Here is a 27,892-nt window from a genome sequence, read left to right on the forward strand (position 1 = left end):
ACGCTGTACAGCCCAACAGTCGCCGCAGTTTCAGTGAGCTGTGAGAGGCCGCGGGCATTTCGGAGCTTGGTTACCGTGAATTAGTAAACGTTTCGATAATGTACAGTTATGGGAATACAATAATATCAATAATATGAACCTAAAAAGAGTGCGGTCCTATAGAATAAGTTATACATAAATATGTAAGGCTGTCGTCCAAACACTTACGTCGCTGTTCGTCGAATATAGAAATGATAGTCTATCGAAACGTTACGAAATGGGTGAAGAATTTTTCCTCACCCGCAAAGGAGAAGTAGAAACGTTAAACGTGTAATAAGCATCCGGAGACGCCGATAAAGGCGACTCCATTACTGTGTCCATCCGAGCTTGTGACCTCTTCACCCATCGGCTCTGTGTCCGCTCAAGGCGGGGGTAATGCAGAGACATGGACGTCGTCTCCTCCTCGTCATCCGAAGGCGTTGCGAGAGACTTGATAGAATCTGCCCTCTCGATACGCGACACTTTGCTCGTATGACGTTCGAGATCTACTGCTCTAGTACGTTTTACCCGACCTTTCACCAGACCGGCTATCACTTTCGTTGGCATCCTGTACAGGTCACCCTGATTTTCCTCCTCGTGCACGCGTTTCAAGACGTGATCCGGAACCTGGGGCAAAGGGCGTATACCAGAGCTTGATCGGAAAGCGAGGGGAATGGATGGGACTGGCGGCGGCACTTCATACATAGATAGCATGGTATGTCTACGCGTTGAAGCGCTCGCTTGCGAGTACACAGATTCAGATGAGACTGATGAAGAAGAAGATATGGGCGATGTCTCGGCGGGTGTCTCCATCTTCGCAATCGGACGCGTAAGAAGGTATCGGGACACAGGAATGGCAGGCTTATCTTTGCCGGGGATAAGGAGACGAGGAAGATGTTTAGGGCTGGGTACAGGTGAGGGTGTTGCTGGAGGAGAGGTTTGTGGGGATGTATGTCTCGAACTGAACGAACTCTGCAGGAAAGGTGTTGAAGACTCTTCCATCAATGACGACGACAAGAGCCGGTCCCCGAATTGATCACTGAATGTAGGTGTTGGGAGTCGCTCGAATTCGATATGATATGCTTCCTCTGCTGGTGCGACGTTTGAGTAATGGACGCCAGAAGGTACCCATGTGTTACTAGAATCGATTTTTGTATGAAAGGCAGGGGTAGGTTCAGGCGAAAGTAAGGGACGCGAGTCTTTGGTCTCAAATCGAGACGAAGGTTCCGGATCAAGCAGTCGGCCAATGTCTGCCACACGACTGAGCTTTGGATTGTAGATAATGTTGGGGGAAGATGGGGAAGGGTTGCGGCGACGACGATACTGCTTGAAGAAAAACCACACCGCAAAGGCTATGAACAGCGAAAGCACCACAGCACCCACTACGACCCCAATAATGACCTGAGTACTCGTCCCCGAATCCGATGAACTCAAAGTCGCGCTTGAAGTGCGCCTCGTGAGAGGGATTAAAGGCATGAGGGGAGGGAGACGGCGGTGAAGGGGAAGGAGTAAATGTGAACTGGAGCTGGGCAAGTCGCGAATAAATAGACTGCGGGAACGAGTGAACACAGAAGACACTGCCATCCGTCCTTTTGGGAATTATACATTACGGCTAAAACCCCCGTGCTAGCACAGCTTTTGGCCATATTTATCCCAGTGAAGCAGCACGAGATCGCCGGTATTTGTTTTTGTGGCTGTGAACATAGAGAAGCGCAGGTCGTGGATTCGTCGTGGCTGATTATACTACCACTTCAGACTAATGTGTACTAGTCGAAATTCCTGATGCTGAATTAGATTCGTATGGTCGAGGCGGCCCCCTCAAGAAATGGTGGTGTCAAGAACATAGTAATCAACACGACAACACGACAAGGAGTTGTTTCAAGGCGCGGCGTGTTTGATATTCTCGGCCCCACATACTAGGGAACGCGATACGAGCTTAGAAGAACGCCAGCTCGTTGCAATTCTTCCAGATGTGTATCATGATCATTATCTGCCTGTGGGTTACGACCGCGAATAATATTGGCAAAAGGTCTGCGGAAGTAGGGCGTCAGTCAGCATTCTACCTTTGAAAAAAGTAGCACGCACCGAGTGCAAGAACTTTATATCGCACCACATCAGAACTATCCTGTAACATCTGCTGAGGTGCCACCAACGCAGCTTGCTATAGCACCACTTGAGCGCCATGGCTCAACAAGACAACGAAATCGGAAATGCACTCTTTGGGCTAGGTCCATCTCATTCCGCCAGTCCCGGTTACTCCGATGCCTAACTGCTTCATCATTGCTATTGCTGCACCTTAGATATCAATTCGTATGTAACGATCGAGAGGGCGTTATCCGTGGACTATTCGGGCTTGGTCTATGGTACTTCGAGTATGTTTAGTAGTCCGAGATGTCGTCCCTTTCCACGAGGTCCGTACCCAAGTACAAGTGCTTCATCATCAGCTACCTGACAAAAAAATAAGGACCAATACCTCAAACCGTATGTAAGAAACAAGAGCGTTGCTGACCTGAATTTGAGTTCGAGGGTTTGGGAGAACGTTTCGTGGAGTCAGGCAGTCAAATTTGCCCATGTTTGTCAAGAGAATCCGCGCTCCCTGGCCGCATTGCGCTGAAGCGCCGAGGGTTGGCTGAGGGTGGTTACGGAATCTGAAATGGGACTTTCCATCTTTGCCAAAGCGTGAAACTCCTCGGTAGTTGGCGTGCATTTCGACCACTTTGTCCTGAACCACACTTGCCAACCGCTAAGGAAGATCTGCGTCAACAGATATTTACTACAGAAAGAGAGGGAAATATGTTTATATTTACGGTAGTATGACCGTCTCAATCTTTCCTAAGGAAACGCGACTGTAAAGCAAGCGAGCGTCGTTGGGGAAACGCTTCAAACGCGAGCCTGAACGTTTGAATACCCAATTTATCGTTAGACAGCTGATACATATCAAATATACTCCCATCTCCAGCGGCCCTTTATTCACATCAGGCCAATGTGCAGATGAAAGAAATGAACCTGAGATCTTCCACATTCTTGATTCCCCTTCAGCAACGTGAATGCGAAATCACTGATCATTCGATGATCAGACGTGCTGATAGTAGTTGATTTTGTACAGGTCTTCAAGACGACCACGTTGCAGCACTCAGTCACCTCAGACTCACATTACACTATTCCCATTGACACAGCTACTCAAGGACATCTGTGAAGTATCTCTCTGCGAGGAGATTGTCTAACTCCACCGAAGCCTGTGCGAGACTCCCAGGACCTGAGACTCCTTCAGGCAGTAACAACACAGTCAACGTATTCTTCACAGCACTCACAACCCGCTTGTAACCGCAAACGAAAAACTAATGCAACGTCAGTAACATATAGTGAATAGGTATACAGGGCCTTACAAGGGCATCTCCCAATAGGGCATCTCGCATCTCGGTTTTGTCTAACAAAATGCGACTGCGAAACAAGAAGACATCAGGAGGTGAAACAAAGTGACAACTAAAACGCTCACTCTTGTACATAACAGCATTGTTGAGATTTATCGGGGCACTGAGAGAACGCTACCCGGACATCCACTAGTCCAATGTCCACCCACTCCTTTAAATCCGTATCAGAATACAGGAAATCTCCATCAGGGGATCTGCATCCCACGAAGAGCAGCATTTTTCCGACAGCTTCACCTGCTCGCTTCCGCATTGCACGCTCTTGGATGAACCCTCTTACTGGCGCGAAACCAGATCCAGCACAGATCATCACCAAGTTCCGGGAAGGGTCCGACAGCAAGTGAGAATTGGCAACGGATCGTCTGACTGTGACCAGGACCTGGTCTCCCGTATGAAGGTTTGCGAGATGATTAGAGGCTACACCCAAAAATGAGCGGGTTTTGGACGTGCAGAGAGGAGGGGAGTCGAGGACGCTGAATGTAAGACAAACACGACGACTATTCCATAGCGGTGATGAGGAGATTGAATATTGTCTTGGTCGTATTGAAGGAAGCATACGAATAAATTTAACCAGAGGAAGATCTATGTGGTCTACATCTTGCTGCTCCAGAATGTCGAGAACGCTAAGTCGTTTCGATGTCACAAGGTGGGTGTGGTTAGCCATCAGATCACGGAGATAACGTCGAGAAGAATCCGATCTTGCGAAATCCAAGAGGCTGACTATGTCGTCTTTTGTGGCAGGTTGTGAGAGCTCAACAAATTCGCTGAGAATGCTTGACAGAGGTACACGTTCTCCTACAGGAAGGAGGGCCGTACCCGGCGCTGAAATTCTAATCTACAAGGGACATTCATAAGACAATGCACGCGAAACAGCTGGCACAGAACACTAGCCTCTTGGTCAAAAGGTAACCTGAAATGGGAAAACACACGATGTATATCCCGAGGTGGATTTTGCGGCAAGCTAAAGAAGGTAGGAGTCAGTTTCCATCTTGCAAGGTAGCGGCAGACCCACATAGATAAGTAATCTCCAACACGATAGGTCATTCCATGGGGTAACTCAAGCTCTAGTGATGTCGATTAGTGCACGGACGATACACGCGTATCTCCACCCTCACCGATATGGTGCTTGGCGGGAAAGCCAGACCGAGTCAACAACACATTCGATCGCACACAGCTCAAAGTCATCTCAGAATGCTGGAGGATCTCAGCTCTTCGACTATCTAGAACCTGTACATCAAATAAACTCCTATCATGTAAAGCATGATATTCCTGCGATCAATGAGATCAGAAGACAACAACAGGATGCCAATGGTAACACCGACTCTGGAAAGAACATCCCATAAGGATGTCTTGAACTGCTCAAACACATCAAATATGTTCCCATCCGCGGCATCTCCTTCCCCCCTATCAATCAGTCGACGTCCGCCTCGTTTCTCTAGTAGGACATCGCATAGCCTAGGAATCCGCTGGTATGTCTTTCTCCATTCGTGGTTACCACATCCAAATATGGCAAAACGTATTCCATCCAGCTCATGGCCGAGGAGACTTGTCATCCAAGGAACGAACTGATTCGCGTTGTCCGCCGGCTCTCCTGAATGAAGCTATCGGTCACAGTGAGTGATGAAAATTTATGATATACGCACCTTCGAATGACGCAGTGACGATCACAATAGGACCATCTGTTGGCAGATGACCAACCGTAGAATTAAGAGTCCCAATCGACGAGCGAAAACCTGGAGACGGTCTCAGTTAAAAAGTGATTTTTCTGAAGTTGCTTGCTGACCGTGTTCATGAGCTTCTCTGGCGATGGTTCGAGCAAAAGCTTCGGAGCTCCCGGTATTGGAGCCGTAGTAAACATACAGCGGACGCTTCAGATGACGATTCGATTCCAGGAGTGATACTGGACAATCTATCTTTCTGTCTGGCGTCAAAGAACGACGTCGAGGAAGCTGCTGCTGTCGCGGCTTGGCATATATTCGAAGATTCTTGGGCTTGATAGTGATGGCTTGCGTAATTTCCAAAGTATATGAAGGATCGACAAGCGACAAGTCAAGTCGCTGTATGATGGACGTTATCACAAGTGACATCTACATTATACATTAGTATCCATCGACGACCATTATGTAAATGAGACTTCACCTCTTGCCATGAGAACGGGCGACCAATACACCCCCGAAGCCCAAAACCAAACTATGCAGCAATATGCTTTAGTCCCCATCCCCGCAAGAAATGATGACCTACAGGTTGCCAGGCATTAGGCTTGATGGTAACGTGAGAAGGACAGTCTAATGCAGAACTTTGCGCTTACCGGTGCCGCCTCGAATTTTCCATCCAGCATTCTTTCAGGTCGGAATTCTTCAGCCTGCCAACAGAGTTCAACATCGAACATGTTCGAGAAAAAGAAGTACAAACATCGTCAGACCACACAGAAGGATCCCTATGTGAGTCCCATATCTGGAGAGCGATTGCTTGACCAGCTTTGACAAAATATTTGCCTCTGCCAATGACGGTGTCCTCAGGTGGATACACCACTCGTATGGCCGCTGTAGGTTGTAGGCGTAACGTTTCCCTTAGTACAGCTGGAATAGACGGGACAAAAAGATAAGCTGCGGCCAAGCGGGTCATATAGAAGCAACTTACCATTGAGATAAGGCATCTTGCTGAAATCACCCAACTGAGCAGGCTCGTCCCCAAGAATCCCATCAACTTCTTTCTGGAGTTTACGCATCACATCAGGATGCTTCAACAGGTAGTATATCACGAAGCACAAGACTCCAGATGTCGTCTCGTGCCCTAGATATTCATAAGTCGAGGTGCATTTACGACAAAGAAGGAAGATATGCACCTGCGATGAGGAATGTCAGAAGCTAAACAAAAAACGTATCAGATACTACGGAAGACAATGAAGAAAAGACACACATTGTTGGTAATACTCTCGTCGGAAAGTTTCAACCCCGTCTTGGGATCCTTCTCGTTCATCATGGAGTAAAGAATGTCCCGCTTCTCTGTCGGATATAATCTTCTATCAGCAACAACTAGGGAGGGCATCAATGAAACGGGTAAAAAAAGGAAGCGAATCTCAGTGTACTTTTGTCTGCCGTTTCACGCAGAATTCTGATGTCTGTCTCGTATTTATCATTCGTGTTCGTCATGAAAGCCTGTATAAAGCCTGGTCGGTTGGCACGACGGTTGCACTCCGTAAGAAAATCCATCATCGCGCGAACAAAAACGGGCTGTGTGTGCTACCGTCACAAATAAATCAGCATGAAGTGGCTTGGCAATGAAGCGTCACGAACTGTGTAGAAAGAGTTCAGTCGATACGACATAGAGCACAGAGCAATTGTGTCTAGAGCTACTCGTGTCAAATCATCTGTCGGGTCAATCTCGAGATTCGGGCCAAATCTGCAAATCATTAAGTCGATGATTTGACTGAATGAATTAGAATGAAGTGACCGTTCCCATTTCAGAACAAGTTGGTAGCTGATATCACGCATATCTTCAAACATATCGCGAATCGGCACCGCGCCTAGGTTTTAAAAATGACTCTTGATGTTGTAGGCGAACTTGGGAGATAACCAACCGAAAGCGGGTGTAAGAAGGCGATCTGTGAAGAGAGACGACATCAGTGAAGGCATCCTAAGCCAAGCGAAATCGCTTGCATACGTGCAATGGCCCAGTTAGGTTCATCATTGAAAGCCTGATAAACACAGAACGCTATTAGAGCCCCGGACTATATACTTAGAAGACCACGACGGAAAACATACCGTGAAGATTCCGTCGTGAACAAGATTCCGTGTCTCTTTGAGTGCACCGCCTGGAACGGAAGGAGTCAGACAGCTAGAATGTAGACGTGGGTAAAAAATACTACCGACTGATTTCCGGAATCTCGAATCATCCGACAGCTCGTTGACAAGGGCGTAGGAGCTCACGAAAACCACGACCCTGCCTGTGAACGAAATCAGCCAATGGAACAGCCGTTGAGCATGGACACGCACCAACAAGATTGAGTTGATATATTTCGCCATACTGTTTGGCGAGTCGGTGAAATCCGCGCGTCGGTAAGTCTACCACAAGTAAGAATCATCCATTAGCCTCTCATCGAAAACGAGCCACCGAACCTTTGTCCAACGATGTTATGTTGCCTATTAATGGTATTGATGGAGGTTGGGGAATGGGGAGGAGGGTAGCCATCTTTCACGAGTGACAGGAAATGACTCCGCACTTATACAGCTCTACTCGTCCATACCCATGGAGATAAAAGATGCGTTGATAGGACTTTGAGGTGCAAGCATTCGTCGGAATCTGTAGCGCCATACTATTACGCAGTAGATCCCGGCGAGGAAGGGAGCCGCGATATACATGGATCACGATTTTTGCCTCATCGGATCATTGCTAAGGGATAAATATGGCAAGGAAGGCTGAGAATCTCTGCCGGAGTACAGAAACAGTGTGCGTTTGTGCTTGATAATAGCGCGGGAGAAGGGGCGCTGATCTATGCGCAATTGAAGAAATTACCGGTATGTCCGGAAAGTATACTCAATGTCAGAGCGAACTGGATAGTCTATTCGTTTAATGAGCATCTTGGATGCTTGGCATTGGTTCATTAACTGATTTGCGTGGATTCATTGCTGCTGTTCAGAAAATTTGCCGCAGTTTGGATATTAGCTCTTCTCACCTGATAACAAGTAATTCTTCTCTTCGAATATGGGAATGACATCTAGTCGAACGGCATAGGTTACCGGAGATGGGATATATCAGAGCTCGAAGAAAGCCCGGCCGTATTGAGACGCGACGATGATGGTAAGAAGCAAGGAGCGGAATCCGGACGCGCGACGGCGGAGGCAAAGAAGCATGGCTTGTTTTTGATACAAAATCTGTCCCTATATGCGCCGCTAAATTTGGTGCTTATTTGTCCAGACCGAAATTGGCCCTGAGACTTTCCTAATCCACGACTTACACGTCTCCATTACCAGGCGTTCGTCTCTCTCGTCTCTGTCTTTTGGTCGCTTCTACCTACCATATTTTCTTCGGGGACCTTTCTTTGAAACGAGTGGAAAATGGACTCCTTCTCTCAGTTAGCCGAAGGAAAAATCGTGCGTCGTTGCATCTTCTGTACTGTTGACGTATCTAATAGACCTTCCAGGATTTTGAAGGCCAGAGACTGGCTGAACAAATGTCGAGGATATACTTGATTGCAGTGACGGTGAGGCCTCTACTACACTTTCAAGGCTGAAAGCATCTCGTATATCCGAAATACCATCGCATATGCCGCTGTTTTAGACCCGCGTAACTGCCCTCAGTGCAGCACTTTACTCAGCACCCTCTACCGCGAATCCAGAGTCATATGGCTTCTTCTGCGGTGCGGGACTTACCGGCTCAAGTGGTAGATGATGCTTTGCTTGTCGAAACATTTACCGGTCACAATGGCTGGTGTACAGCGCTGGCTCCGTCTAATTAGGTTTTGTAGGCAGTGCTAACAGTATCCCGCAGGCAATATCCTTCATCGTCGGCTTTGTGTTACAATCATTACAAACAACATTCATCCTTTACGGCGTCTCAGTGTTTGTTTTGGCACTTGTGAGTCCCACACTTTGTCCCGTGAAACCGCAGTACGTTACGATGATGATACAGATTGTGGTCCCTCCTTGGCCGATGTTCAATCGACATGCCGTGACCTGGTTACCACCAACACCGGAGGGAAGCAAAAAGACATCATAATATCATGCACAAGGTATCATGGGATCATTCAAGTCAGTCAGCATACAGTTTTTCAGACAGTTGCTATACTGATCAGGCACCTTCCAGCTGTACGGACAAAGTTATACTCTTCTTTTGTCTGGAGCTGCACCTAGAGCGCAAGGTGTACTGAATTCGCATACGAATAACATGTTTACCTGGTGATGAAGTATTGATGTATGTATTACTGAAGCTGTGTCACTTTCATCTATCCTTTTCCTCAATAATTTCGGATGGTACTGTACTGTGCATACGACTCTCAATTCTCTTCTGCTCTGCATCTGTATCGTTGGTGTAGCTACACAATATACCCCGGAATTACTGTTAAAAAACGTTTGCCATCAGATGTCTAGGTGTCGTCCCTTAACCAAATTAGGCAGCGGACAGCCAGCTCCGACTTTCTACCTTTACCACCGTCCACAGTGACAAAAATCGGCAACGTTGAGCAGCCCTCCTTGGCAGCGAGCTGCACCATCTTCGGTGACAACTTCGTTCAACTTCGTGCGCACGGACCTTGCTTTGATTCGACTGCATTGCTACTGATACCAGTTGATGGCAGCAGCATATCCGGCGTCTCTTGCAAACCAACTGAACCAAGTACCTGAGGACGTCGAGGCAGTCGTAGCGCACACGCCGTCGCACGGAGGCACGGTCACCGTTGGACACGAGTTTGACATGCAAATCCTCAGGTCGTCACATCTCCAGCCATCAGAATCTCACCCACCTGTTTCTGCTGCTGTGCCACGTTCATCTGCTTCTGCCACCCGTCAAAGGCCCGTTTCCATGCCCCCTCAGGCATATAATATTGCCTCGGTGGCGCCTGCGAACGGCTCGAATACTGGGAGTACCTCGGACGCAAGGGATCATCGGTCGCACACAGCCGGTGAAGATAGACGGAGAGACGGAAGCCGCAGTAATGGCAACTCAAATCGGACGCAGAGGCGCATTCTTGGGGACTATACCCTCACAAAGACGTTGGGGGCAGGCAGTATGGGCAAGGTCAAGCTTGCAACTCACAATTTGACTGGGGAGCAGGTGCTCTACTACACTTCTTCCCCTTTTCTGTGTTCATCCTTTTTCTAGATGGCCGTGAAAATACTACCAAGGGTCAACCCTGCGGCTACCCAACACAGTACGAGCGCTACTCCCGACTCCATTGCACGGCAAGCCTCGAAAGACGCTTCAAAAGAAATCCGGACACTTCGCGAGGCTGCTCTATCTATGCTACTCCACCATCCATATGTCTGTGGTATGCGCGAGATGATTACCCATGCGAACCACTATTACATGGTCTTCGAGTATGTCAACGGTGGCCAGATGCTCGATTATATCATCAGTCACGGCCGCCTGCGGGAAAGAGTGGCGAGGAAGTTTGCTCGGCAGATAGGGAGCGCTTTGGATTATTGCCACCGGAATAACGTCGTTCATAGAGGTACAGCATTGGGGAAAATAATCTGATACATCTCACTCACCCTCTCTAGATCTCAAAATCGAAAACATTCTCATTTCGCAGACGGGTAACATCAAAATCATCGACTTCGGTTTATCCAATCTCTATGATCCGGTGGCCCACCTGTCCACATTTTGTGGGTCCCTTTACTTTGCCGCCCCTGAACTTCTCAACGCCAAAGTTTATACTGGCCCGGAAGTTGACGTTTGGAGTTTCGGCGTCGTACTCTATGTGCTTGTCTGTGGAAAAGTTCCCTTCGATGACCAAAGTATGCCTGCTCTTCATGCGAAGATAAAACGGGGGTTGGTGGAATACCCAGTGTGGCTCAGCTCAGAGTGCCGGAGTCTCCTATCACGGATGCTGGTTACGAACCCGGCAGCGCGCGCGCCACTGTCCGAAGTCCTTAGCCACCCGTGGATGGTACGAGGTTTCAGTGGACCTCCCGAAAATCACTTACTCCACCGTGAACCTCTCCGAGCGGATGAACTTGATCGTCAAGTCATTCAGGGTATGAAAGGTTTCGAGTTTGGTACCGAGCAGGACATCGAAAAGAATCTAATCAACATTTTGGAGTCCGAAGCATACATCCGAGCCGTCCAGAATTGGGAACGTAAGCGTAGCGGAGGTGTGAATGGAAACGGGACAATGGGGCGGTGGGGCGATTCAATATCCAATTCCAGCCTTGCAATATCTTTGGATAAGGCCGAGCCCCAAACGCCTTCTAAGAAGTCGCGACGATTTTCTGGTTTCGACTTTTATCGGAGAAAACTGTTTTCGCCATCTTCGTCTCCACCTTCTAGCCCTCTCAGCCAGTCTCCCCCCGGTTCGCAGAGCCATCTCTCCCATGCATCACTACTGGACCCTAACCGAGAACCCTTGGATCCAACGAAAGGGTTTCACCCCTTGATATCAATGTACTACCTCTCTAGGGAGAAACTCGAGCGGGAGCGTGTCTATGGTCCTGGTCAATTCGCCAGTTCACAAACATCAATACAAGACCCTCGTTCCACTGCTAATATCAGTAACGCTGTTACTGTGGAACCGCCTCCTCCTACCCCGGTTTCAAAGAAGGATACAACGAAGAGGGAATCCGCAACAGCCAAAGCCGACTACAGCATGCCACTTCCTCGACTACCTGCACCGGAAACGTCCCATTATTCCGGGATGTCTTACGACACTACGGCAGCCGCTCCGTCGCCTACCTCGCCAACCTTCCATCCTCAACCACGTCCCCGTGATATCGGTCTTCCGCCACCATCACCTTCAGCGCAGAAGAGGGCCGAGCTGGACAAGGCCACTGTCTCGGGCGCTTCTGCGCTCCCTCGAGCTCCTCCAGCCAGCACACATAGACGAAGTCATAGTCTGAGTCAACGGCCGCTAACGGTGTCGCGTGGATGGACGGGCAGGTTCGGGCATGAAGAAGCCGTGGATGAGAACGGAGTTGTTGCGCCGGAACTATCGAAGAGCGCTGCGCCGCACGTTACGACATTCGAGGATGCAGAGAAGGAAAAGAAGGCTCAGGATGACCGGGAGAAAGAAAGGGACGGGGAGGAGAAAGAAAGGGATCATCTTTCTATGTCCGCTGGCGCCACGCTTGTTCGCAAATTCGGCAGTATGTTGGTCGGTAAGGGTGACGATTCCAGGCGGCACGGCGTTGGAAGACGAGGGACGATTTTGGGTGGCTTGACATTGTCACAGAGGCCGTCGAGACACTCCGAAGACAAGGAGAAGCTCAGCGGGGACGAGAAAAAGAGTGTCGAACACAAGAAGAGTGGGGAGAGCAAGAAGAGCGGAGAGGTGCACGAGAAGGAACGGGTTTCGACACCCAAGTCCGTATCGCACAGCCAGAGCCAGCCGATTGGTAACCACCGGCGGGCGGCTACAGTACTGGACCCACAGAGCAGCGGGAGACGGCATGAACGGAGGAGTAGCACTGGTGCTGCGTTACTTTCAGGAGGCACTATAGGTCGACGTAGGCGGCCTTCATTGGGCGGTCCTCGGCAAACGGCAGAGAAGCTTTTCTCGAAGACTGATGAGGAGGAGGAGAGGGAAGAGAGTGAGACACGGACTGCACCTATTCCCGGAGATGACGACCGACAGGATGATGTTCCTACTAACGATAAGGATTTCAAGCCTCTGTTTTTGAAAGGTCTCTTTAGGTTCGTGTTTCTTAAACAATGACTGTAAGGTTCTTTTTTGTTAAGCTGGTGTCTTTCAGTGTTGCGACGACGTCTACAAAGCAGCCTCCGGCCATCAAGGCTGACATTAAACGCGTGCTCGACCGGATGCAAGTACAATATCGGGAGACGAAAGGGGGCTTCGAGTGCCTTCATTTGCCGTCGATTGATATGTCGTCTGTGGACCCATCGCCTCGACATCAACAGCAGAGTTCATCTGGCTCTGGGGGAGAGCCGTCAACGCCACGACCGTCTATCGTCAAGAAGGCGTCGAAACTTTCTTTCGGCGTGAAGAAAAAAGAGCGAGAGCCTTCGATGGAGACTCCTAGCCGGCCATCGGGCACGACGACGTTGACGACGACACCGAGTCGGTCCTCATCATTCTTCAACGTCTCCACGAATAACACGGTGGTCCCGTCTGAGAACGGTGTCACGGCCTCGCCGTCTGTGGAGATTGACGTGTCGCCTCCTCCCGCAGAATCTGCGAGTGTGAAGTCCAAGGTGCTTCCTCCGATACCGCGGGACTTTGCACCTGGAGCGCGGAGCGTGAGTCCGTTGCCCACAGGCGAAGTAGCTGAGCGGGATATATTTGAAACCATGGGGAATAATTCGCTATGTGTGCGCTTTGAGATAAATATTGTCAAGGTGAGGGTTTCTTTTTTTTGGTTGATGTGAGCAGGTGCTCAGTACGTTCCAGGTGCCTTGGCTGCCTCTGCATGGTATACAATTTCGAAGAGCAAGCGGGGATGGTTGGCAGTACCAGATGCTTGCTAGACGAGTGCTTACCGAGTTGAAGTTATGATGATATATGAACAAGCTATGTTTCTGGTTACTTTTCCGGGCGGGGGTGTACTTTCGTTCTTTCGTACTTATTATGATTTGCTTTGTTATCCTGCTCATTATTTATGAATATCATTCAGGTCACCTTGTACGACGGTATAATGTGTGGTAGGATTATTTACCTTTTTTTTCAAAAGAAATGTCCCGTGGAACACCAAGTTCTTTTTCCAATTACCCCACATGTGATAGAGATCAAACATCAAGTTGCCGCCGGCGGGGTAGGGATATCAATTTGGATGTATAGACTGACGGATTTTCTTATTGGAAAAAGGAAAGAAAAAACAGTCGATCCAACTGACGTCAGCCGATCCATGGCATAGCCACAAAGCTTATAAAAGTTGAAGCCTGAAGTCCGGCGCGGTACACTCCTTACTCTTAGATTTCTTTCACGTTTACTTTTTGGTTGTTCTGCCCGCCATGTCGAAGGCCACCTCGGATAAGAAGCCTTACTTTGGCTTGACTGGAATGGCGCTCAACGCCTGGGTCAATATCGCATGTATCACGGCTATGACACTTTTCGGTACAGGCGTGCTCGTTTGTTTCGCGCGTCGTTACTCAAGGTGATATCTCAGGATACGACCAAGGCGTATATGGCGGAATCATAGTCACAGAGGACTTTTTGCGAACGATGGGCTACCCCAACTCTCAACTTCAAGGCACCATTGTCTCTCTGTACGATATTGGATGGTATGTTGGTCGCCTGTATCAGTTTTATTCGTACTTCAACGCCTCGCCTTTACAGTTTCGTCGGTGCTATGAGCTCTTTTGCTTTCGGCGAAAAACTCGGGCGAAAGAAGATGCTCATTATCGGTGTCGTCGTCATGTCTATCGGGGCCATCATTCAAACCGCGTCTTTTAACGTCACTATGATCCTTGTTTCTCGTATCATTACCGGTCTTGGTAATGGGTACGTCCGCTTTCTCTTTTGCACGCGTTTTCCTCCAGTAGCTGATTCTCACAGCGTCAACACGGCTAACGCTCCAGTCTGGCAAAGCGAAACCACCAAGGCGTCCCTTCGAGGAAAAGTTATAATACTCGGGATGATGTGCGCTTCTCCACCTATTGGTGTCTTCTTCACCGATTATTCTGTCTAGTATGAACATCGCCGGCTATGCGATTAGCAATTGGATGACTTTCGGATTAAGTTTTGTCAAAGGAAGTATCAGCTGGAGGCTTCCTCTCGCTTTCCAACTCGTCTTCTCAATCATTCTACTTTGCACCATCCCGTGGCTTCCGGAAAGTCCACGCTGGCTTCTTGCGCACGGACACGAGGAACAGGGCGCTGCTATCCTCGCGGCGCTCGAGGGAGAGCACGTGAAGCCGACGGACATTATGATCATCGAACGGAAGACGGAGATTCTCGAGGCCGTTCGTATTGAAAAGGAGACATTTCCCAACTGGTCGGACCTCTTGCGCGGGCGTACTGGTCAGAGCGGTATGGTCAAACGAATGATCCTCGGCGTTGGTGAGTCTTCTTTGACTCCAGTCAGAGTTGGAGTTGAATAGTCAATGTTTAGGAACACAGTTGATGCAACAGCTCTCCGGGATCAACGTCACGACCTATTAGTATGTCAAATATCCGATAGTTGTTACTTTTTCTGATGGGTTGTAGTCTTCCTCTAGTGCTACAGAACTCTGTTGGTCTTTCGAACCGTCTCTCCAGACTTCTCGCTGCTTGCAACGCGATATCTTACCTCGTTTTTTCTTTTGCTGGTCTGTATCTCATTGAGCGAGCCGGTCGAAGGAAGCTTTTGATGTTCGGCGCTGCGGGTCAAGCTGTGTGCTACATTCTTATTGCTGCGTTTCTGTCCCAAAACTACGGTGCCGCTGCGACTGCATTCTTCTTCTTCTTCTATGTCTTCTTTGGGTCTTGTTGGCAGGTGAGCGGTGCCATTTTTCTAGTCGTGTCGTCGTCTTTATTGACATTATGCTTGAGGGTGTTCCTTGGCTCTACCCCGTAGAGATCAACTCGCTTTGCATGCGAACTATGGGCGCAGCATTGGCCACCGGAATGAATTGGATAATAAACTACGCCGTGGTACAAGCTACACCACCAGGTATCGATCGTCTTGGCTGGAAATTCTACCTTATCTGGATGTCGTTCAACATTGCCATTATTCCTGTGAGTAACCCAACTCTTCATCCCGGGGGAGTGTATCTGAACGCCTCACAGGTTATATACTTGTTCTACCCAGAGACTTCGAATAGACATCTCGAAGACATTGATAGATTGTACCGAGAGCACCAGGGGATGGTGTTTGTGTTCCGAAACAAGGAAGCGACTCAGACGGAGCGGCCGGCGCACTACGCGCAGACGGATGTGGAACGGGTGGCGCATGTGAAGGATGTGGCGGGCATCGACCATCTGGAGCACGCTGAGCTTGAGCCAGAGTCGGCAGAGAAGAAATAGAAATAGATGACCGCAGAGTTCTAAGAGACTGTATTCCAAGTTTTTCGATTTGTAGGTAACTTTGTGTGAATAGATGTATTTTTGTATACCCCCAGGCTTGACATGTTTGCGTTGTAACTGTTCCGAGTTGAGGGCCGTGAGTCCTCTCGAGTCGCAGCATACCAGTTTTGAGCTTCAAGCCACTCTCCGTTCCGTTGACATACAGCGGTACGTCATTCACTTGTAAACTATGACATTATATTGCGGCGATACAAGGTTTGGCTTAGTACTACTTTTCAAAACGGATGTATCGCTTGCCAGGCGGCGTCGACAACGGCAGCAATAAGGATGCATTCACAAGACGATGGTCTTTTCCTAAGCTATACGGCTGCGGCCAATGATTCTATGGCCTGAAAAATATAACCTCCGTCGCCGGCAATAGTATCCATGTTTGATATCGTCCGTCTCTCCAAAGCTGATCAAGAGGTTTGATCCCTTGGTGGTATCGTCCCTTCGCACTTGCAAATTAGCTCGTCCGTCCATTTCTTGTACTCGCACGGTTTTGGGATCCCTGTCGGCGGCGGAGGGAGGTGTAGAAGGGAGAAGCTGAAATCATACAGAGGACGACGATTTGGCGAGGGACGAAAAAATGGGAGCCATCAAATGTCTAGGTGCCGTCCCTTATGTAACCAAATTAGGCAGCGGACAGCCAGCTCCGACTTTCTACCTTTACCACCGTCCACAGTGACAAAAACCGGCGACGTCTAGCAGTCCTCCTTGGCAGCGAGCAGCACCACTTTCGACGGTGACGACATCGATCCACTTTGCGCGCGCGGACCTTGCAAGCTTTGATTCGGCCGCATTGCTCCTGGTGGCATATCCGGCGTCTCCTGCACACCAGCTGCGCCAAGTATCTGAAGACGTCGAGACAGTCGTAGCGCACACGCCGTTGCACGGAGACGCGGTCACCGTTGGACGCGATTTTCACATGCAAATGCCCAGGCCCGTTCCGCTGACGTCCCGCGTTCGTCCCCTTCTGCCATCCGTCAAACACTCGTTCCTATTCCCCTTAGGCATATAATATCGCCTCGCTTGCTTCTGCGAAAGGCCCGAACCCTTGGAGTACCTCGGATGCAAGCCGTCGTCAGTCACACGCAGCAGGTGAAGATAGGTGGTGCCCTCAGTTCAGCCGCATCTTCGTTAGCGGACCCTGAGTCCCCCACGCGTTCCAAGTTTGGTCATACTATGCCTGGCCTGAATACCCTAGGACAAGGCATGTTACAATCTGGCTCCGGACACCCGGTACGTGTTATTTGTATCACCGCCTATTCGACATCTGACATGTTATCCAGAGAGTCGCGTTAAATGCTCTCATCGTACATGATCTACTGTATTCTCCGGGCCTCATCTGGGCTGATAAAACATCGTGTATCATCGACCTTTCTGTGGAATCACAGTTGTTCCGCAAGCTGCCCCTTGTTCGCCGCCCTGAAGGTTTCGGAAAAACCTCCTTTTTGTCTATGCTAGAGTTTTTCTATGACTGCAAGCATTTCGCAAAGCCCATCTCCAACGTGGTACTCAAGTGTACACGCGTCTCTGATGTTGATACGAACGCGCCGCTTATGGTCGTGGCGCATCGTGATTTAGTCTTGACTTTTGATCTGTCGGTGCCTTCAGTGGAAGATTTTCACCATTCACTTGGTTTTTACATCAACTCCGTGTTAAGAAAGTTCTTATGGAAATACCAGCAGGAGCTTATGATCAAGCCTGAAGACATTCCCATATTTCTTAGCGAGGATTGGAGCCTTTCATTTGGTGGCGTTCTGGTTCGTTTCATTTCTGTACTATCTCTTCATTCAAATGACTCATCTGCTTGGCTTCCAGGATCTCGCTCGCCAACAATCGTGGCGCATCTCTATCCTCATCGACAACTACAACGCACCATCCATCGCTTCTGGAAACTCGTCCGAGGTCAACTTATGTCTAAACCAAATAATCATTTCGCCCCTTTCCAAGTCTTTGCCTTATGTCCAAGGGCTCATCGTAGGCACTGGTGATGCACCGGATCCTCTTATCAATCCCTACTATCGCAACGGCAGATGTGATGTTTGGACTGCGGTGGCTGTTGATATGACCGACGAGGACATGGTGGAAGCCACATTTGGTTTCACCCTCGAGGAGATCCACGAACTCGAACGTCGTCTGAATGTTCACTCGGTTGAGGTGGAGCTGGTGCCGCATCGGTTTGGTAACCAAAAGGTGTACTCCATGACACATGTGTTGAACAAAATTAGCAAATAACTTGGAGGTTCGGACATAGACTTGGATATAACCGCCCCTCTTGGGAATTTAGCAATTCAGACCCCTTCTTCTCCCACTGGTCCGTAGATTACGCTTGTGTAGTACTATAGTCATGTTTTTCTGACATTGTATTTGTAGGAAGTCCAATGTGATCGAGTACACGTAAGTGGTTTCACCCGACAACCACCATGTCGCTTGGAGTCGACGTCGAATGTGTCCTCCCTCCTGCGATTTCTGGCCCACATACAGGGTTGTCTGTCGTGGAAACACCTTTGCCGATTTGTTTGAGGCCGCCAAGGATGTTCATGATAATGAATGCTGCCATCGGGCGACTACGCGTGGTTTCTTACGGGGAAATTGAGCCACTCGTCAGTAGGAAGATATGAAACGTCTCCTTTGGGTAGCAGGACAAGGAGGTATCAAAGTTGAGGACAGAGGGATGTGCTACTGTTGCATGGTTTTTCGACCGCGAGGATTCGGATGGTGAGTTTATTGAGAATTCCCGCATTATCCCTCTAAACACGCTCATCCAGGATTCGACATCATCCGATACCCTTGCTAATACCTCTTCAATCTCACCTACACCTCATGTTAAATTCCAAGTCATCGGTGTACTCAGAGGGCAGTTGTGGTATCTCGAGCCCTATCAAAATGGTGGGCCATTAGCCAAGCATCACCATGTCAGCATGCAGACTTGGTGCTGACCTTTGACCCGGCCATGACACGGGTAACCAATTTTGAACCGTCGCTTGTCGAGCCCATTAACACAGTCCTGAAACGGTTTTTATGCAAGTACCAACATGGCACCTCTTTTTATATCTACAAAAATGAGACTTTCTCGTTGGCCGGAGTTTTGGTACGGTCTTCTGTCTACCCTTGTTTATTAAAGTTCCCTCCTTCTCGTCTCTGCTGAAGGACCTTGTGGCATGATGGACGGTATTTGTTTGCATCGACAACTACAATGCGCTGTCCCTTGCCGCTGGGAATCAAGAAATGCCTTGAGCGATTTCTTGTTGGTCCTCTTTTAGGTTATCTTAACTCGGCGAACCAGATCCTCGCATCAGCATGTATCACTCAAATCCCAATGGGTGGGAATCTATCGCTATTGACCTGACTGGCAGAAGGCGCATTCGGCTTCATACCTGGGGAGGTTCACGATCTGTCTCGCGAGTTTAAGGTCCAAGGTGTCTACTCTGGGCTGGCACTACGAAGTTTCGGAACAGGCTTGGAGAAAGTATATTCGATGAAAGGGGTGCTGGAGGAAATGCGAAGACAATGTCTGGAGCGGGAGATTGTGTAGATACGGGGCTGTTGCATATAACGGAATCTATCAGGTTCAATTTTTCACATGTACATTCTGTATCATGGGAGGTTTCAAGCAAGGATTTAACGTACCTCTGTGAAGTGTAAGCTGAAGGACTCCACGCCAAGCTAGATAGCGCCTCCAGACTCGGCAGACTCGTTAGTTATCGTTCCTCAGGCCTCATTACTCGAGAGTTATACCCTGTTGTACTAAGCTTCAAACTCATATGCGGGATGACTATTAGCAAATCAATTGTTTACCTTCGCCACTACTGATAATTAAAACCGCGACAAAAAAATAATTTAGTGGAAAACCAATCCGACCTGTGCGGATCGAACGCACGGCCTCAAGATAATCTGGGAAATTTTATCCAATTACAGTCTCGCGCTCTTCCAGCTGAGCTAAGGTCGGTTTATAAAGGTGGCGTATTATTACTATAGATTCCGTCTTTAACGATCTAGGTCCACCCAAAACCCTGTTGCTTTTCCAACATCCTCCTTCCCCATTACCGTGGAATAAGGCTGGGGAACATTGTGAGAGTGCCTCGGAAGCACGTCGGTTTCAGAAAAATGTGATGTAGTAGTATGTCGTCCTCATTTCTTCACGTCTCTGGTTTCTCAAAGTTTTGTAAGAGGATTGCAACGGTTCACCAAACAATCGATGGCCTGCCTCTTCATCTCTGTTACTTATGACAAGCCGTATCTTACTCCAGCGTTATAATGCATCATTGGGCACACGTTTTGAAGGAGCGAAATTCCGTGTTTGCACCACCCTCTTTCAACCGGCCCAGGTGCCAACAAATGTGAGTGTTCGTTTGCTTTAAGATCAATTTCAGTCTACAATCTGAATTCAGAATTTCGTCCAGATCTATATGGTTGTCATATGATTTTTGGATGTGACTCTTCTCCGGATATCCTTCTGAGACAATCTATGTTCAATATCTTGCACCCACTCTTTCCGACCGAATTCTTGATACTAGCTACACCACCATCGTCAATCTATGTAACGGATGGGAAATGATTAATCTACTCAATCTCCGGTTTTGAGCCTACGCCGTGTATCATGGTGAGCTCCTCCTAGAAACCTACGAATCGACGCCTTAGTCCATTTATCCGATTTCAGGCTATGATTGTCTGAGTGTTGGACGGGACTAAGTAGCACGGCGACTAGCGTAAATCACTGATAAGGGTTGGATTAACCCGGTGGTTATCGCCTAGTTGTGAATCACCCTGTAGTCCGGCAGGGGCTAGTCTCGTTTCACCGAAACTGTTCAAGGTTTCCTTCCGCAAAGAATAAAATTGGGGATTTAACTCTACAGCTCGCGTTCGGGCGTCGCTGTTGTTTGACATTGGGCGCGGGCTCTTTGTCTCTCGTCTCTCTACCACCATGGTCGTCAACGAGCCTCGAGCTTCAGGATGGCCTTTGGGAGACGATTATGAAGCGAAACTCTCATTTTCCTTGGTGGCGCCCGTGGATTTACAAGTTCGGAATCTTTCTATAGAGGTTGATTGCACCCAGCAATGGAAAGCGCGCATCCTTAACTTCGGGAAAAATTCTTCCGATCTGGAGGCTCGCCAGATCAAAGGCCTTCTTACCAATATCAACGCTGATTTTCCTCGCGGCACTCTGACAGGCATTCTCGGTAGCAGCGGCAGTGGAAAGGTACGCGAGTTAGTATCAATTGCAGGACGTGCTCTGACATGATCCTCAGACAACACTACTTAACGTTCTGTCTGAACGCATGCGCGGCAGTAACCTCTCCGTCCAGGGCGAGCGCCTCCACAATAATTCGACATCCCTATCTAGTATTTCACATGCATATGTTACTCAGACAGACTCCCTTCTTCCTACCCTCACAGTTCGCGAAACTCTCACATACGCTGCAAGCCTACGTCTCCCCGCTACTACGAGCCGCGCACAACGCGCCCAACTAGTCGACGACGTGATTCTCGAACTCGGACTAAAGGACTGCTCAAACACATATGTCGGGGACGGTGTACGCCGCAAGGGGTGTTCTGGTGGAGAACTGAGACGTGTCAGTCTTGGTATCCAGTTGCTGGGAAATCCCTCTGTGCTGTTTCTTGATGAGCCGACGACGGGCCTCGACGCGACAAGCGCTTTTCACCTTGTGAAGACGCTGAAGAGTCTGGCGCAGAAGGGCAGGACGGTGATCATGACCCTGCACCAACCTCGCTCTGAGGCGTTTCTTATGCTTGACAGGGTTATGCTGCTTTCTCAAGGACGCACTCTCTATGCTGGTGCCTCTTCAGCAGCGATCACTTGGTTCGAGGGACTTGTCCATCCATTAGAACTTCACGTCAATCCTGCGGACTATCTAATCGATGTCGCTGCCGTTGATGTTCGCACGGTTGCGGCTGAGGAAGCGTCTCGAAGTCGTGTCAGCAGGCTCATCGCAGCGTGGAAGTCAGAGTCTGCTATCCGATTCCCGCCGATCAAACAGGAATTGACGGTCAGCAACATCGATAAACGAGATGTACACACGGCACCTGTTGGCCGTGTGATACTCACTCTAATCTCTCGGAAACTGAAGACAAGTATCCGCGATCCATTGGGCATGGCCGCAGTTTGGATAGAGGCTGTCCTTATGGGACTATTCGTCGGGATAGCGTTCTACCACATTCCTGACTCGATATCAGGTATAAGGACGCGCGAAGCCGTCTTGTATACATCAGTGGGTCTGCAAGAGTACCTGATCATGATGTACGAGGTATATCGCCTGACCATGATAGACCTTCCTATCTTTGATAGAGAACACGGCGAGAGTATCGTCGGTGTAGTACCTTGGGTTATAAGCTATCGTTCTGCGCACGCCATCCTGGAGGATATCATTGTCCCTTTGATCTTCTCCGCCATAACTTACTACATGGTTGGACTCGCAGCTTCCACTGAACGATTCTTGTATTACTTCGCAATCGGCCTTCTCAATCATTACATTGCAGTTACTTTTGCAGGGTTTGCTACCGCTATGACGAGGGATTTCGCCAAGGCTACGATCATCGCAAATACTGCGTTCATGTTGCACACATACCCGTGCGGGTTCTTCATACAAGCCGATGCAATACCGATTTATATGCGGTGGACAAAATGGATTTCTCCAGTCGTGAGGAAATGTCAGTTTAACCCATTCCACTATTTTCTCACTTCTTGTAGTTCTACGCCTTCACCACATTAGTTTACAACGAATTCAAGGACCGCTTTTTCAACTGTCCTGACGGCGATGCTAGGACTGACCCTAACTGCATTGCCTACCGGGGCGATTTCATCGTCAAATCTCTCGCTGTGCCTGACATGACTTGGACTGTCGTTCCGATATGCGCAATCCTCGCGGTTATTGTCATATATCTTTTCGGTCAAATGCTCTTTCTCCATCTCTTCAAAGTCAATATCACAATGCTTGGAACCAAGAAATGTGCGGAGGATGAGTCCCGGCACGCATCCAGTGCTCCCGTGTCCCTCACTCCAAATAGCGTCGCTGGCATTGATGTCGACCTCACGGATTACACTCTCAAAATCCGCCCACGACGAGGAAGGGATAAAAAAATCCTTCAGGGAATCACTTCTTGTTTTGAGGCAGGAAAAGTAAATGTCATTTTGGGTCCTTCTGGGAGTGGAAAAACTACTCTGCTCAATCTCATGGCACAGCGACTTCAGTCGACACTTCAGACAACCTACGTTGCCGGGGGAACGATGACGCTAAATGGCGTACCAGCTAAACCAGAGGTGATGAGCACCCTGTGTTCGTATGTAACACAGGATGATTCTGCTCTTCTACCATATCTCACCGTTCGCGAGACTTTGCAGTTTGCTGCTGCATTGCGACTACCAAAAGCTATGTCCAAGGAGGAGAAACGTCATAGAGCGGATGAGGTTATGCTGAAGATGGGCCTGAAGGATTGTCGGCATACTCTCATCGGGAACGAGTTGTTGAAAGGTATCTCTGGAGGCGAGAAACGACGAGTGAGCATTGCCGTCCAGGTGCTCACAGAGCCTCAGGTTCTGATGTGAGTAGTGTTTCTGCTATTGTTAATATGATTTGCTCATTGCTTTCCAGGTTGGATGAGCCGACATCAGGGTTGGACGCATTCACAGCAGCGTCTATTCTTGACGTTCTAGCACAACTAGCGAAGGAAGGTCGAACGATCATAACGACGCTTCATCAGAGCTCCTCCGAACTTTACAAGCGATTCGGCAACGTGCTGCTGTTGGCGAAGGGTGGTCGGGTGGCATACTCTGGTTCTGCGAGTGAGATGCTTGACTATATGTCTTCGGTTGGGTTTGAGTGTCCTGCTATGATGAATCCTGCGGATTTCGCATTGGACGTCGTATCGGTTGATACGCGGGAGGCTGAGCAAGAGGAACTTGGCCGGGCAAAGGTCAACGAGCTCGTGAAAGCTTTCAAAGATCGCCAGGAGATGAACGATAGTGGATCTCCACTGTATGATAAACAAATCTGGCCCTCGTTGACACATCTGAAGGGTTACGAGAGGAGGATGTTGTCGATCACCTCCGCGCTACCGATCCTGCTTAAGCGTGGCGTTCTCGCATTTCTCCGGCAAAATTCCTTGTTAGTAATGCGGGTCGGGAGTGTTCTTGGCATTTCGGTACGTTTTAACGCTCATTGCCGCACGTCCGACCCTTATCCTCATGCCTTAGATCGGCATCGGACTCTTTTTCTCTCCGCTGGGACATGATTACTCCAGCGTCCAATCTCGTGTCGGTTGTATCCAGGAAACACTGCCACGTGAGCCATTCAGTTTATCATGTCACTATATCTTGTTGATCTCAATGGGTCGATATAGTGTTTTTCATTGGTATACTTCAAAATGTCGCGATCTTCCCGATAGAACGGGATTTCTTCTACAGGGTAATCACTACTTTTCTCATGTTCATTGATCTGAAATTTTCAATAGGAATACGACGATAGGATTTACTCTGTCGAAGTATTTTTAACCTCGTACCTCCTCTTGGAGTTGCCTTTCGAGATCATCGCTTGTTTGATCTATTCACTCTTTGTGTCAATTGCCACTGATCTTCGTAGATCCGTCGGCATGTACTTCATCACTGCCCTGAACGGACTCTCTATCCTGAACTCTGGAGAATCTCTCGGCATAATCCTTAATACCTTTATGACCCAGAACACTGGACTGGCTCTAAACGTTACTAATGTACTAATGTCTGTCGCTTTGTATATGGCTGGTAAGAAATACTCCTCTTATGTGTCAGCTGGAGCTTATATCGTTCACCATCTCAGGTCTTATGAGCTTGGACATGCCGGCCTTCCTGAAATCCCTTAACAAGCTCTCCCCTCTTGGTTATTCTGTTCGGAACATGATGCCTTACGCATTTAGAGGCCAGACGTTTTCGTGCAGGGATGATCAAAGGCTTGCAGATGGACCGTGCGCAATCAGCACTGGCGAACAAGTTCTCGAAATCTTTAACCTGGAGGACGTCAACGCCCCTTTGAACCTCTGCGCGATCGTGATTACTACCGTTGTATATCGCCTCCTTGCTTACGCAGTATTGAAGCTAGTGAAAACTAGATTCAAGATTGAGCGCCGACAGTGATCAGTTTGCCTACCGTTTTTGTCACGAACTTTATGTTGGGATCTTATGCACGCATCATCTGTATTTTTTTAGCAAGCCATGAATAGTAGAAATTGTCACAACTTCTGTCAACATACATGTCCCAATCGTATTCTATGACAATGAGTCAATGAAATGAGGAGAACCCGGCATTCATAGAGAACGTACTCACGATCAACAAAACATTCAACGAAATGATTGCATCCAAGATAGAGGTAGATTACCAGCTATACAAACACCTATAAGGGTTCCAATGCAATCTGTTTCTTAGGTCATGATGGACCTGATCAAGGCTACTGTTAGAATCGCGAGGCTGTTCTCAAACGAAGTGTGGCAAGAATCGGTTACATCTTTAGCAAACTCGACATGGGGATCAACTACAAAATCTACAGCCTTATATACCGAAAATACCCGCGGTAAATAAATCTATACGGCGACTGACTGTCAGTGCCATGAGAAGCTTGAAATCTCACAGCTACTGTTCGTTGGTACTCCACCGGTCCGTAAACCCGAAGGTCGTTCCGACAAAGTAGTCATCGGGGTGAGGAGAGAATATATATTGACCCATCCTCAAACTTACCTCAAATAAAGGAGTATACTAGACGAGGAGACAGTGCTATTCGAATAATTGAGATATTAGAGGAATAATGACGTTCAAAGATTTTCAATACCGCACTTGACATGCACACTGCACAGGCACCACTGCTAAACTTGGGAGTCAAGCTAAGAATGATAATCTCGGTGGTCGCAACTTGAAGGCTGCAACTATCGCAGAGCCAGAGGAGCGTCTGACAATGCAATACAGCAACTTATATCTATCTCAGTTTCGTTTGATCAGACCGTCGTCGACGAACATTAGTATGTCGCGTCTTCCGGAGGTCCAGATATCCAATTACCGTGAAGATGAGTATACGGAGACCGGACAGCGTATATATGTGATATATTGACAAGACCTATTGGCCGATGGCTGCGGCAATACGCTCCATATCCTCTAAAAAATCTTTCGCTCCACGAACTGGAACCCAGCCGAGCTGTCTGGCTCTCGTTCCACGGCATCTGGCATTGCCACTGATGGCGCGTCGAATTTCATACTTCAGTAAACAGTAGTCAGTAAGGGAAAATATGCAGCTCAAACACATACCAGGGATAAGTACCGATTTAGTTCGTCATCAGTCAGGGATATTATTTCGTCTTCGTCCCCCGTACCATCATTACCACGTTTTATTCCCTTCGTCATGGCTTTTGCGAGATCCCGTAATGCAATCTCACCGTTCTCGGCAAAAAGATAACCATTTTTTCCATGTGGAAGAACCGGTGTGGAGACAACATTACTGAAGACGAGTATAAGCAGATCTCCTACTGCGAACAAGATCACAGACAAATCTACACGGACGAGTGTAGCACAAACCCACGCTCATTGATATCGACGACCGGCCATCTGTTGTAACCTTCTCCTACGATAACGCCGGTACCATGGTCCCTTGCGGGGGGTGTAAGTATATTCATGATCGGGAAGTTGCTTCTTCGAATCTCGGCACGGGATAGCACGCCGGATGAGGTACCAAATATTGCTCCTGGTATTATAATGTAGGATCGGATATATCCTGTCATTCCAAGAGTGTGAATCTTAAAAAGGGATGGTCCATGAACGTGCGACTGACCTTCCTCGTCTGCATTAACCAGCTCGGAGTCAACATTTCGATGCAGTTGAGTGATGGGGATTGCCGCCATTTGCTCGCAGTCAACGTCATCATAAACCGTGCAAGAAGATTTCCCCCAGGCATCATCTACGATAACCGCAGCGCCTGACTACATATAGCCCATGATTAATGGAATGAATTACTCTGGAGGATGGACTTACAAGGTGAATGATAGCTGGTTTCCTGCCCGTATTTTTATGTCGCGTTTTCAAGCCTCGTAAAATTGCTTCTGTCCCGGAGAAATCGTCACTTGAGTACTGTCAGTACGGATAAATGAACAGCGGTGGACGAGGATGAGAAATCCCACCGCATTGATGTAGATATCAGCCTTCTCAGCTAGCTCTTCTAGTAATGCAATGTCCTCCGAAGAGCCTTCCAGAATATTTATCCCAAGGTTCAACATCCGGAGTTTCTGAGCCTTCTCACGACATCGGACGAGAGTAGTGATCTTTAATGTTGAGGCAGCGAGGTGCTCCAAGATGCGGTGAAGGAAAGTACCTCCAATGTATCCTGCCCAAAAGATGCATCAGTATCTCGGCAGAGTAACAGAAATAGCGGTAGACCTGTAGCCCCTATGAAGAGGATATGTATCTGGTCTGGCATGGCTCTATGCGATGGTAAGCTCAAGTTCCTGCTTATCTACCTCGGTATTAAATGGGTTTCCACGGTTATTGTTTGTTCTTCCATATGATCACTCGTGTGACGAGCGGCGGTCTTTCGGTTGGAAGGCGCTAGGAGCCAGGATCCGATGACCAGGACATGACCCAGCTGAGAGCTCTGTATAACTGGCAGCATATTGATCTCCAAGCCTGACGTCCAAACATTCATACTCGGGCCCCAGGGCAAAATTGAAAACATGAAACTCGAACGCTTTCGGTCCCGAAGAGACTTGCGTGGAAACATGCAGTCGCCACGCCATATGGATTAATTAGAATGGTGATGCCTC

The 27,892-nt window shown here is 48.5% G+C and overlaps 8 protein-coding genes and 1 non-coding gene across 9 annotated transcripts; 5 read left to right on the forward strand and 4 right to left on the reverse strand.

Annotated features, from left to right (window-relative positions):
* Positions 1-11: 11 nt before the first annotated feature.
* On the reverse strand, positions 12-1,962 carry EV420DRAFT_630982 (uncharacterized protein). The gene is made up of 2 exons (XM_060482858.1): positions 208-1,962; positions 12-156 (listed from the first exon to the last, which is right to left on the reverse strand). The coding sequence occupies exon 1, from the start codon at positions 1,600-1,602 to the stop codon at positions 250-252; it is 1,353 nt and encodes a 450-aa protein (XP_060328255.1). The 5' UTR covers positions 1,603-1,962; the 3' UTR covers positions 12-156; positions 208-249.
* A 1,232-nt stretch (positions 1,963-3,194) lies between these two features.
* On the reverse strand, positions 3,195-7,637 carry EV420DRAFT_1697607 (fatty acid hydroxylase; the record flags this gene model as incomplete). The annotated part of the gene is made up of 24 exons (XM_060479444.1): positions 3,195-3,356; positions 3,405-3,459; positions 3,515-4,281; positions 4,332-4,407; positions 4,459-4,510; positions 4,562-4,715; positions 4,769-5,037; positions 5,090-5,179; positions 5,230-5,533; positions 5,586-5,636; positions 5,688-5,705; positions 5,755-5,808; positions 5,859-6,025; positions 6,087-6,239; positions 6,292-6,313; positions 6,366-6,481; positions 6,535-6,688; positions 6,743-6,972; positions 7,027-7,050; positions 7,110-7,143; positions 7,211-7,260; positions 7,312-7,392; positions 7,442-7,510; positions 7,565-7,637. The coding sequence occupies 24 exons, from the start codon at positions 7,635-7,637 to the stop codon at positions 3,195-3,197; spliced, it is 3,225 nt and encodes a 1,074-aa protein (XP_060328256.1).
* Positions 7,638-8,314: 677 nt separating this feature from the next.
* EV420DRAFT_1557552 (microsomal signal peptidase 12kDa subunit) lies at positions 8,315-9,660 on the forward strand. The gene is made up of 5 exons (XM_060473696.1): positions 8,315-8,539; positions 8,590-8,649; positions 8,937-9,023; positions 9,078-9,196; positions 9,252-9,660. The coding sequence occupies exons 1-4, from the start codon at positions 8,504-8,506 to the stop codon at positions 9,162-9,164; spliced, it is 270 nt and encodes an 89-aa protein (XP_060328257.1). The 5' UTR covers positions 8,315-8,503; the 3' UTR covers positions 9,165-9,196; positions 9,252-9,660.
* A 305-nt stretch (positions 9,661-9,965) lies between these two features.
* Positions 9,966-13,611, forward strand: EV420DRAFT_1273545 (uncharacterized protein; the record flags this gene model as incomplete). The annotated part of the gene is made up of 5 exons (XM_060467769.1): positions 9,966-10,217; positions 10,266-10,614; positions 10,664-12,791; positions 12,851-13,454; positions 13,507-13,611. The coding sequence occupies 5 exons, from the start codon at positions 9,966-9,968 to the stop codon at positions 13,609-13,611; spliced, it is 3,438 nt and encodes a 1,145-aa protein (XP_060328258.1).
* A 455-nt stretch (positions 13,612-14,066) lies between these two features.
* On the forward strand, positions 14,067-16,059 carry EV420DRAFT_1273519 (general substrate transporter; the record flags this gene model as incomplete). Its single annotated transcript, XM_060467767.1, has 9 exons — positions 14,067-14,169; positions 14,222-14,336; positions 14,392-14,556; positions 14,611-14,694; positions 14,744-15,114; positions 15,167-15,215; positions 15,262-15,529; positions 15,586-15,771; positions 15,823-16,059. 9 exons carry the CDS (start codon positions 14,067-14,069, stop codon positions 16,057-16,059), a joined length of 1,578 nt encoding a protein of 525 aa, XP_060328259.1.
* A 949-nt stretch (positions 16,060-17,008) lies between these two features.
* On the forward strand, positions 17,009-18,530 carry EV420DRAFT_631237 (uncharacterized protein). Its single transcript, XM_060482859.1, has 3 exons — positions 17,009-17,340; positions 17,391-17,864; positions 17,923-18,530. The coding sequence occupies exons 1-3, from the start codon at positions 17,170-17,172 to the stop codon at positions 18,337-18,339; spliced, it is 1,062 nt and encodes a 353-aa protein (XP_060328260.1). The 5' UTR covers positions 17,009-17,169; the 3' UTR covers positions 18,340-18,530.
* A 1,429-nt stretch (positions 18,531-19,959) lies between these two features.
* EV420DRAFT_t174 lies at positions 19,960-20,053 on the reverse strand. Its single transcript has one exon. It is a non-coding gene; the product is annotated as a tRNA-Tyr (tRNA).
* Positions 20,054-20,993: 940 nt separating this feature from the next.
* Positions 20,994-25,351, forward strand: EV420DRAFT_631267 (P-loop containing nucleoside triphosphate hydrolase protein). Its single transcript, XM_060482860.1, has 8 exons — positions 20,994-21,304; positions 21,354-22,763; positions 22,814-23,664; positions 23,715-24,264; positions 24,317-24,404; positions 24,463-24,527; positions 24,574-24,859; positions 24,915-25,351. Exons 1-8 carry the CDS (start codon positions 21,029-21,031, stop codon positions 25,226-25,228), a joined length of 3,840 nt encoding a protein of 1,279 aa, XP_060328261.1. The 5' UTR covers positions 20,994-21,028; the 3' UTR covers positions 25,229-25,351.
* Positions 25,352-25,898: 547 nt separating this feature from the next.
* Positions 25,899-27,776, reverse strand: EV420DRAFT_631380 (uncharacterized protein). The gene is made up of 7 exons (XM_060482862.1): positions 27,510-27,776; positions 27,254-27,456; positions 27,108-27,203; positions 26,908-27,055; positions 26,659-26,850; positions 26,388-26,605; positions 25,899-26,337 (listed from the first exon to the last, which is right to left on the reverse strand). Exons 1-7 carry the CDS (start codon positions 27,547-27,549, stop codon positions 26,200-26,202), a joined length of 1,035 nt encoding a protein of 344 aa, XP_060328262.1. The 5' UTR covers positions 27,550-27,776; the 3' UTR covers positions 25,899-26,199.
* Between the last annotated feature and the right edge of the window lie 116 nt (positions 27,777-27,892).

Source organism: Desarmillaria tabescens, assembly GCF_030435595.1.
Source record: "Desarmillaria tabescens strain CCBAS 213 chromosome Unknown EV420scaffold_29, whole genome shotgun sequence".
Classification (NCBI taxonomy): domain Eukaryota; kingdom Fungi; phylum Basidiomycota; class Agaricomycetes; order Agaricales; family Physalacriaceae; genus Desarmillaria; species Desarmillaria tabescens.

Coding starts and splice junctions, on each gene's coding strand:
- EV420DRAFT_631267 (XM_060482860.1), top strand. CDS start 21,029: ATGGTCGTCAACGAGCCTCGAGCTTCAGGATGGCCTTTGGGAGACGAT. Junction 22,764..22,813: donor CAAAATGGATTTCTCCAGTC/GTGAGGAAATGT, acceptor CACTTCTTGTAG/TTCTACGCCTTCACCACATT. Junction 24,265..24,316: donor GGAGTGTTCTTGGCATTTCG/GTACGTTTTAAC, acceptor CTCATGCCTTAG/ATCGGCATCGGACTCTTTTT.
- EV420DRAFT_630982 (XM_060482858.1), bottom strand. CDS start 1,602: ATGGCAGTGTCTTCTGTGTTCACTCGTTCCCGCAGTCTATTTATTCGC.
- EV420DRAFT_631237 (XM_060482859.1), top strand. CDS start 17,170: ATGCAAGCCGTCGTCAGTCACACGCAGCAGGTGAAGATAGGTGGTGCC. Junction 17,341..17,390: donor AATCTGGCTCCGGACACCCG/GTACGTGTTATT, acceptor CATGTTATCCAG/AGAGTCGCGTTAAATGCTCT. Junction 17,865..17,922: donor TTTCATTTGGTGGCGTTCTG/GTTCGTTTCATT, acceptor CTTGGCTTCCAG/GATCTCGCTCGCCAACAATC.
- EV420DRAFT_631380 (XM_060482862.1), bottom strand. CDS start 27,549: ATGCCAGACCAGATACATATCCTCTTCATAGGGGCTACAG. Junction 27,204..27,253: donor CTGATATCTACATCAATGCG/GTGGGATTTCTC, acceptor CCGTACTGACAG/TACTCAAGTGACGATTTCTC. Junction 27,056..27,107: donor AACCAGCTATCATTCACCTT/GTAAGTCCATCC, acceptor GGCTATATGTAG/TCAGGCGCTGCGGTTATCGT.
- EV420DRAFT_1557552 (XM_060473696.1), top strand. CDS start 8,504: ATGGACTCCTTCTCTCAGTTAGCCGAAGGAAAAATC. Junction 8,650..8,936: donor TATACTTGATTGCAGTGACG/GTGAGGCCTCTA, acceptor AGTATCCCGCAG/GCAATATCCTTCATCGTCGG. Junction 9,024..9,077: donor CAGTGTTTGTTTTGGCACTT/GTGAGTCCCACA, acceptor ATGATGATACAG/ATTGTGGTCCCTCCTTGGCC.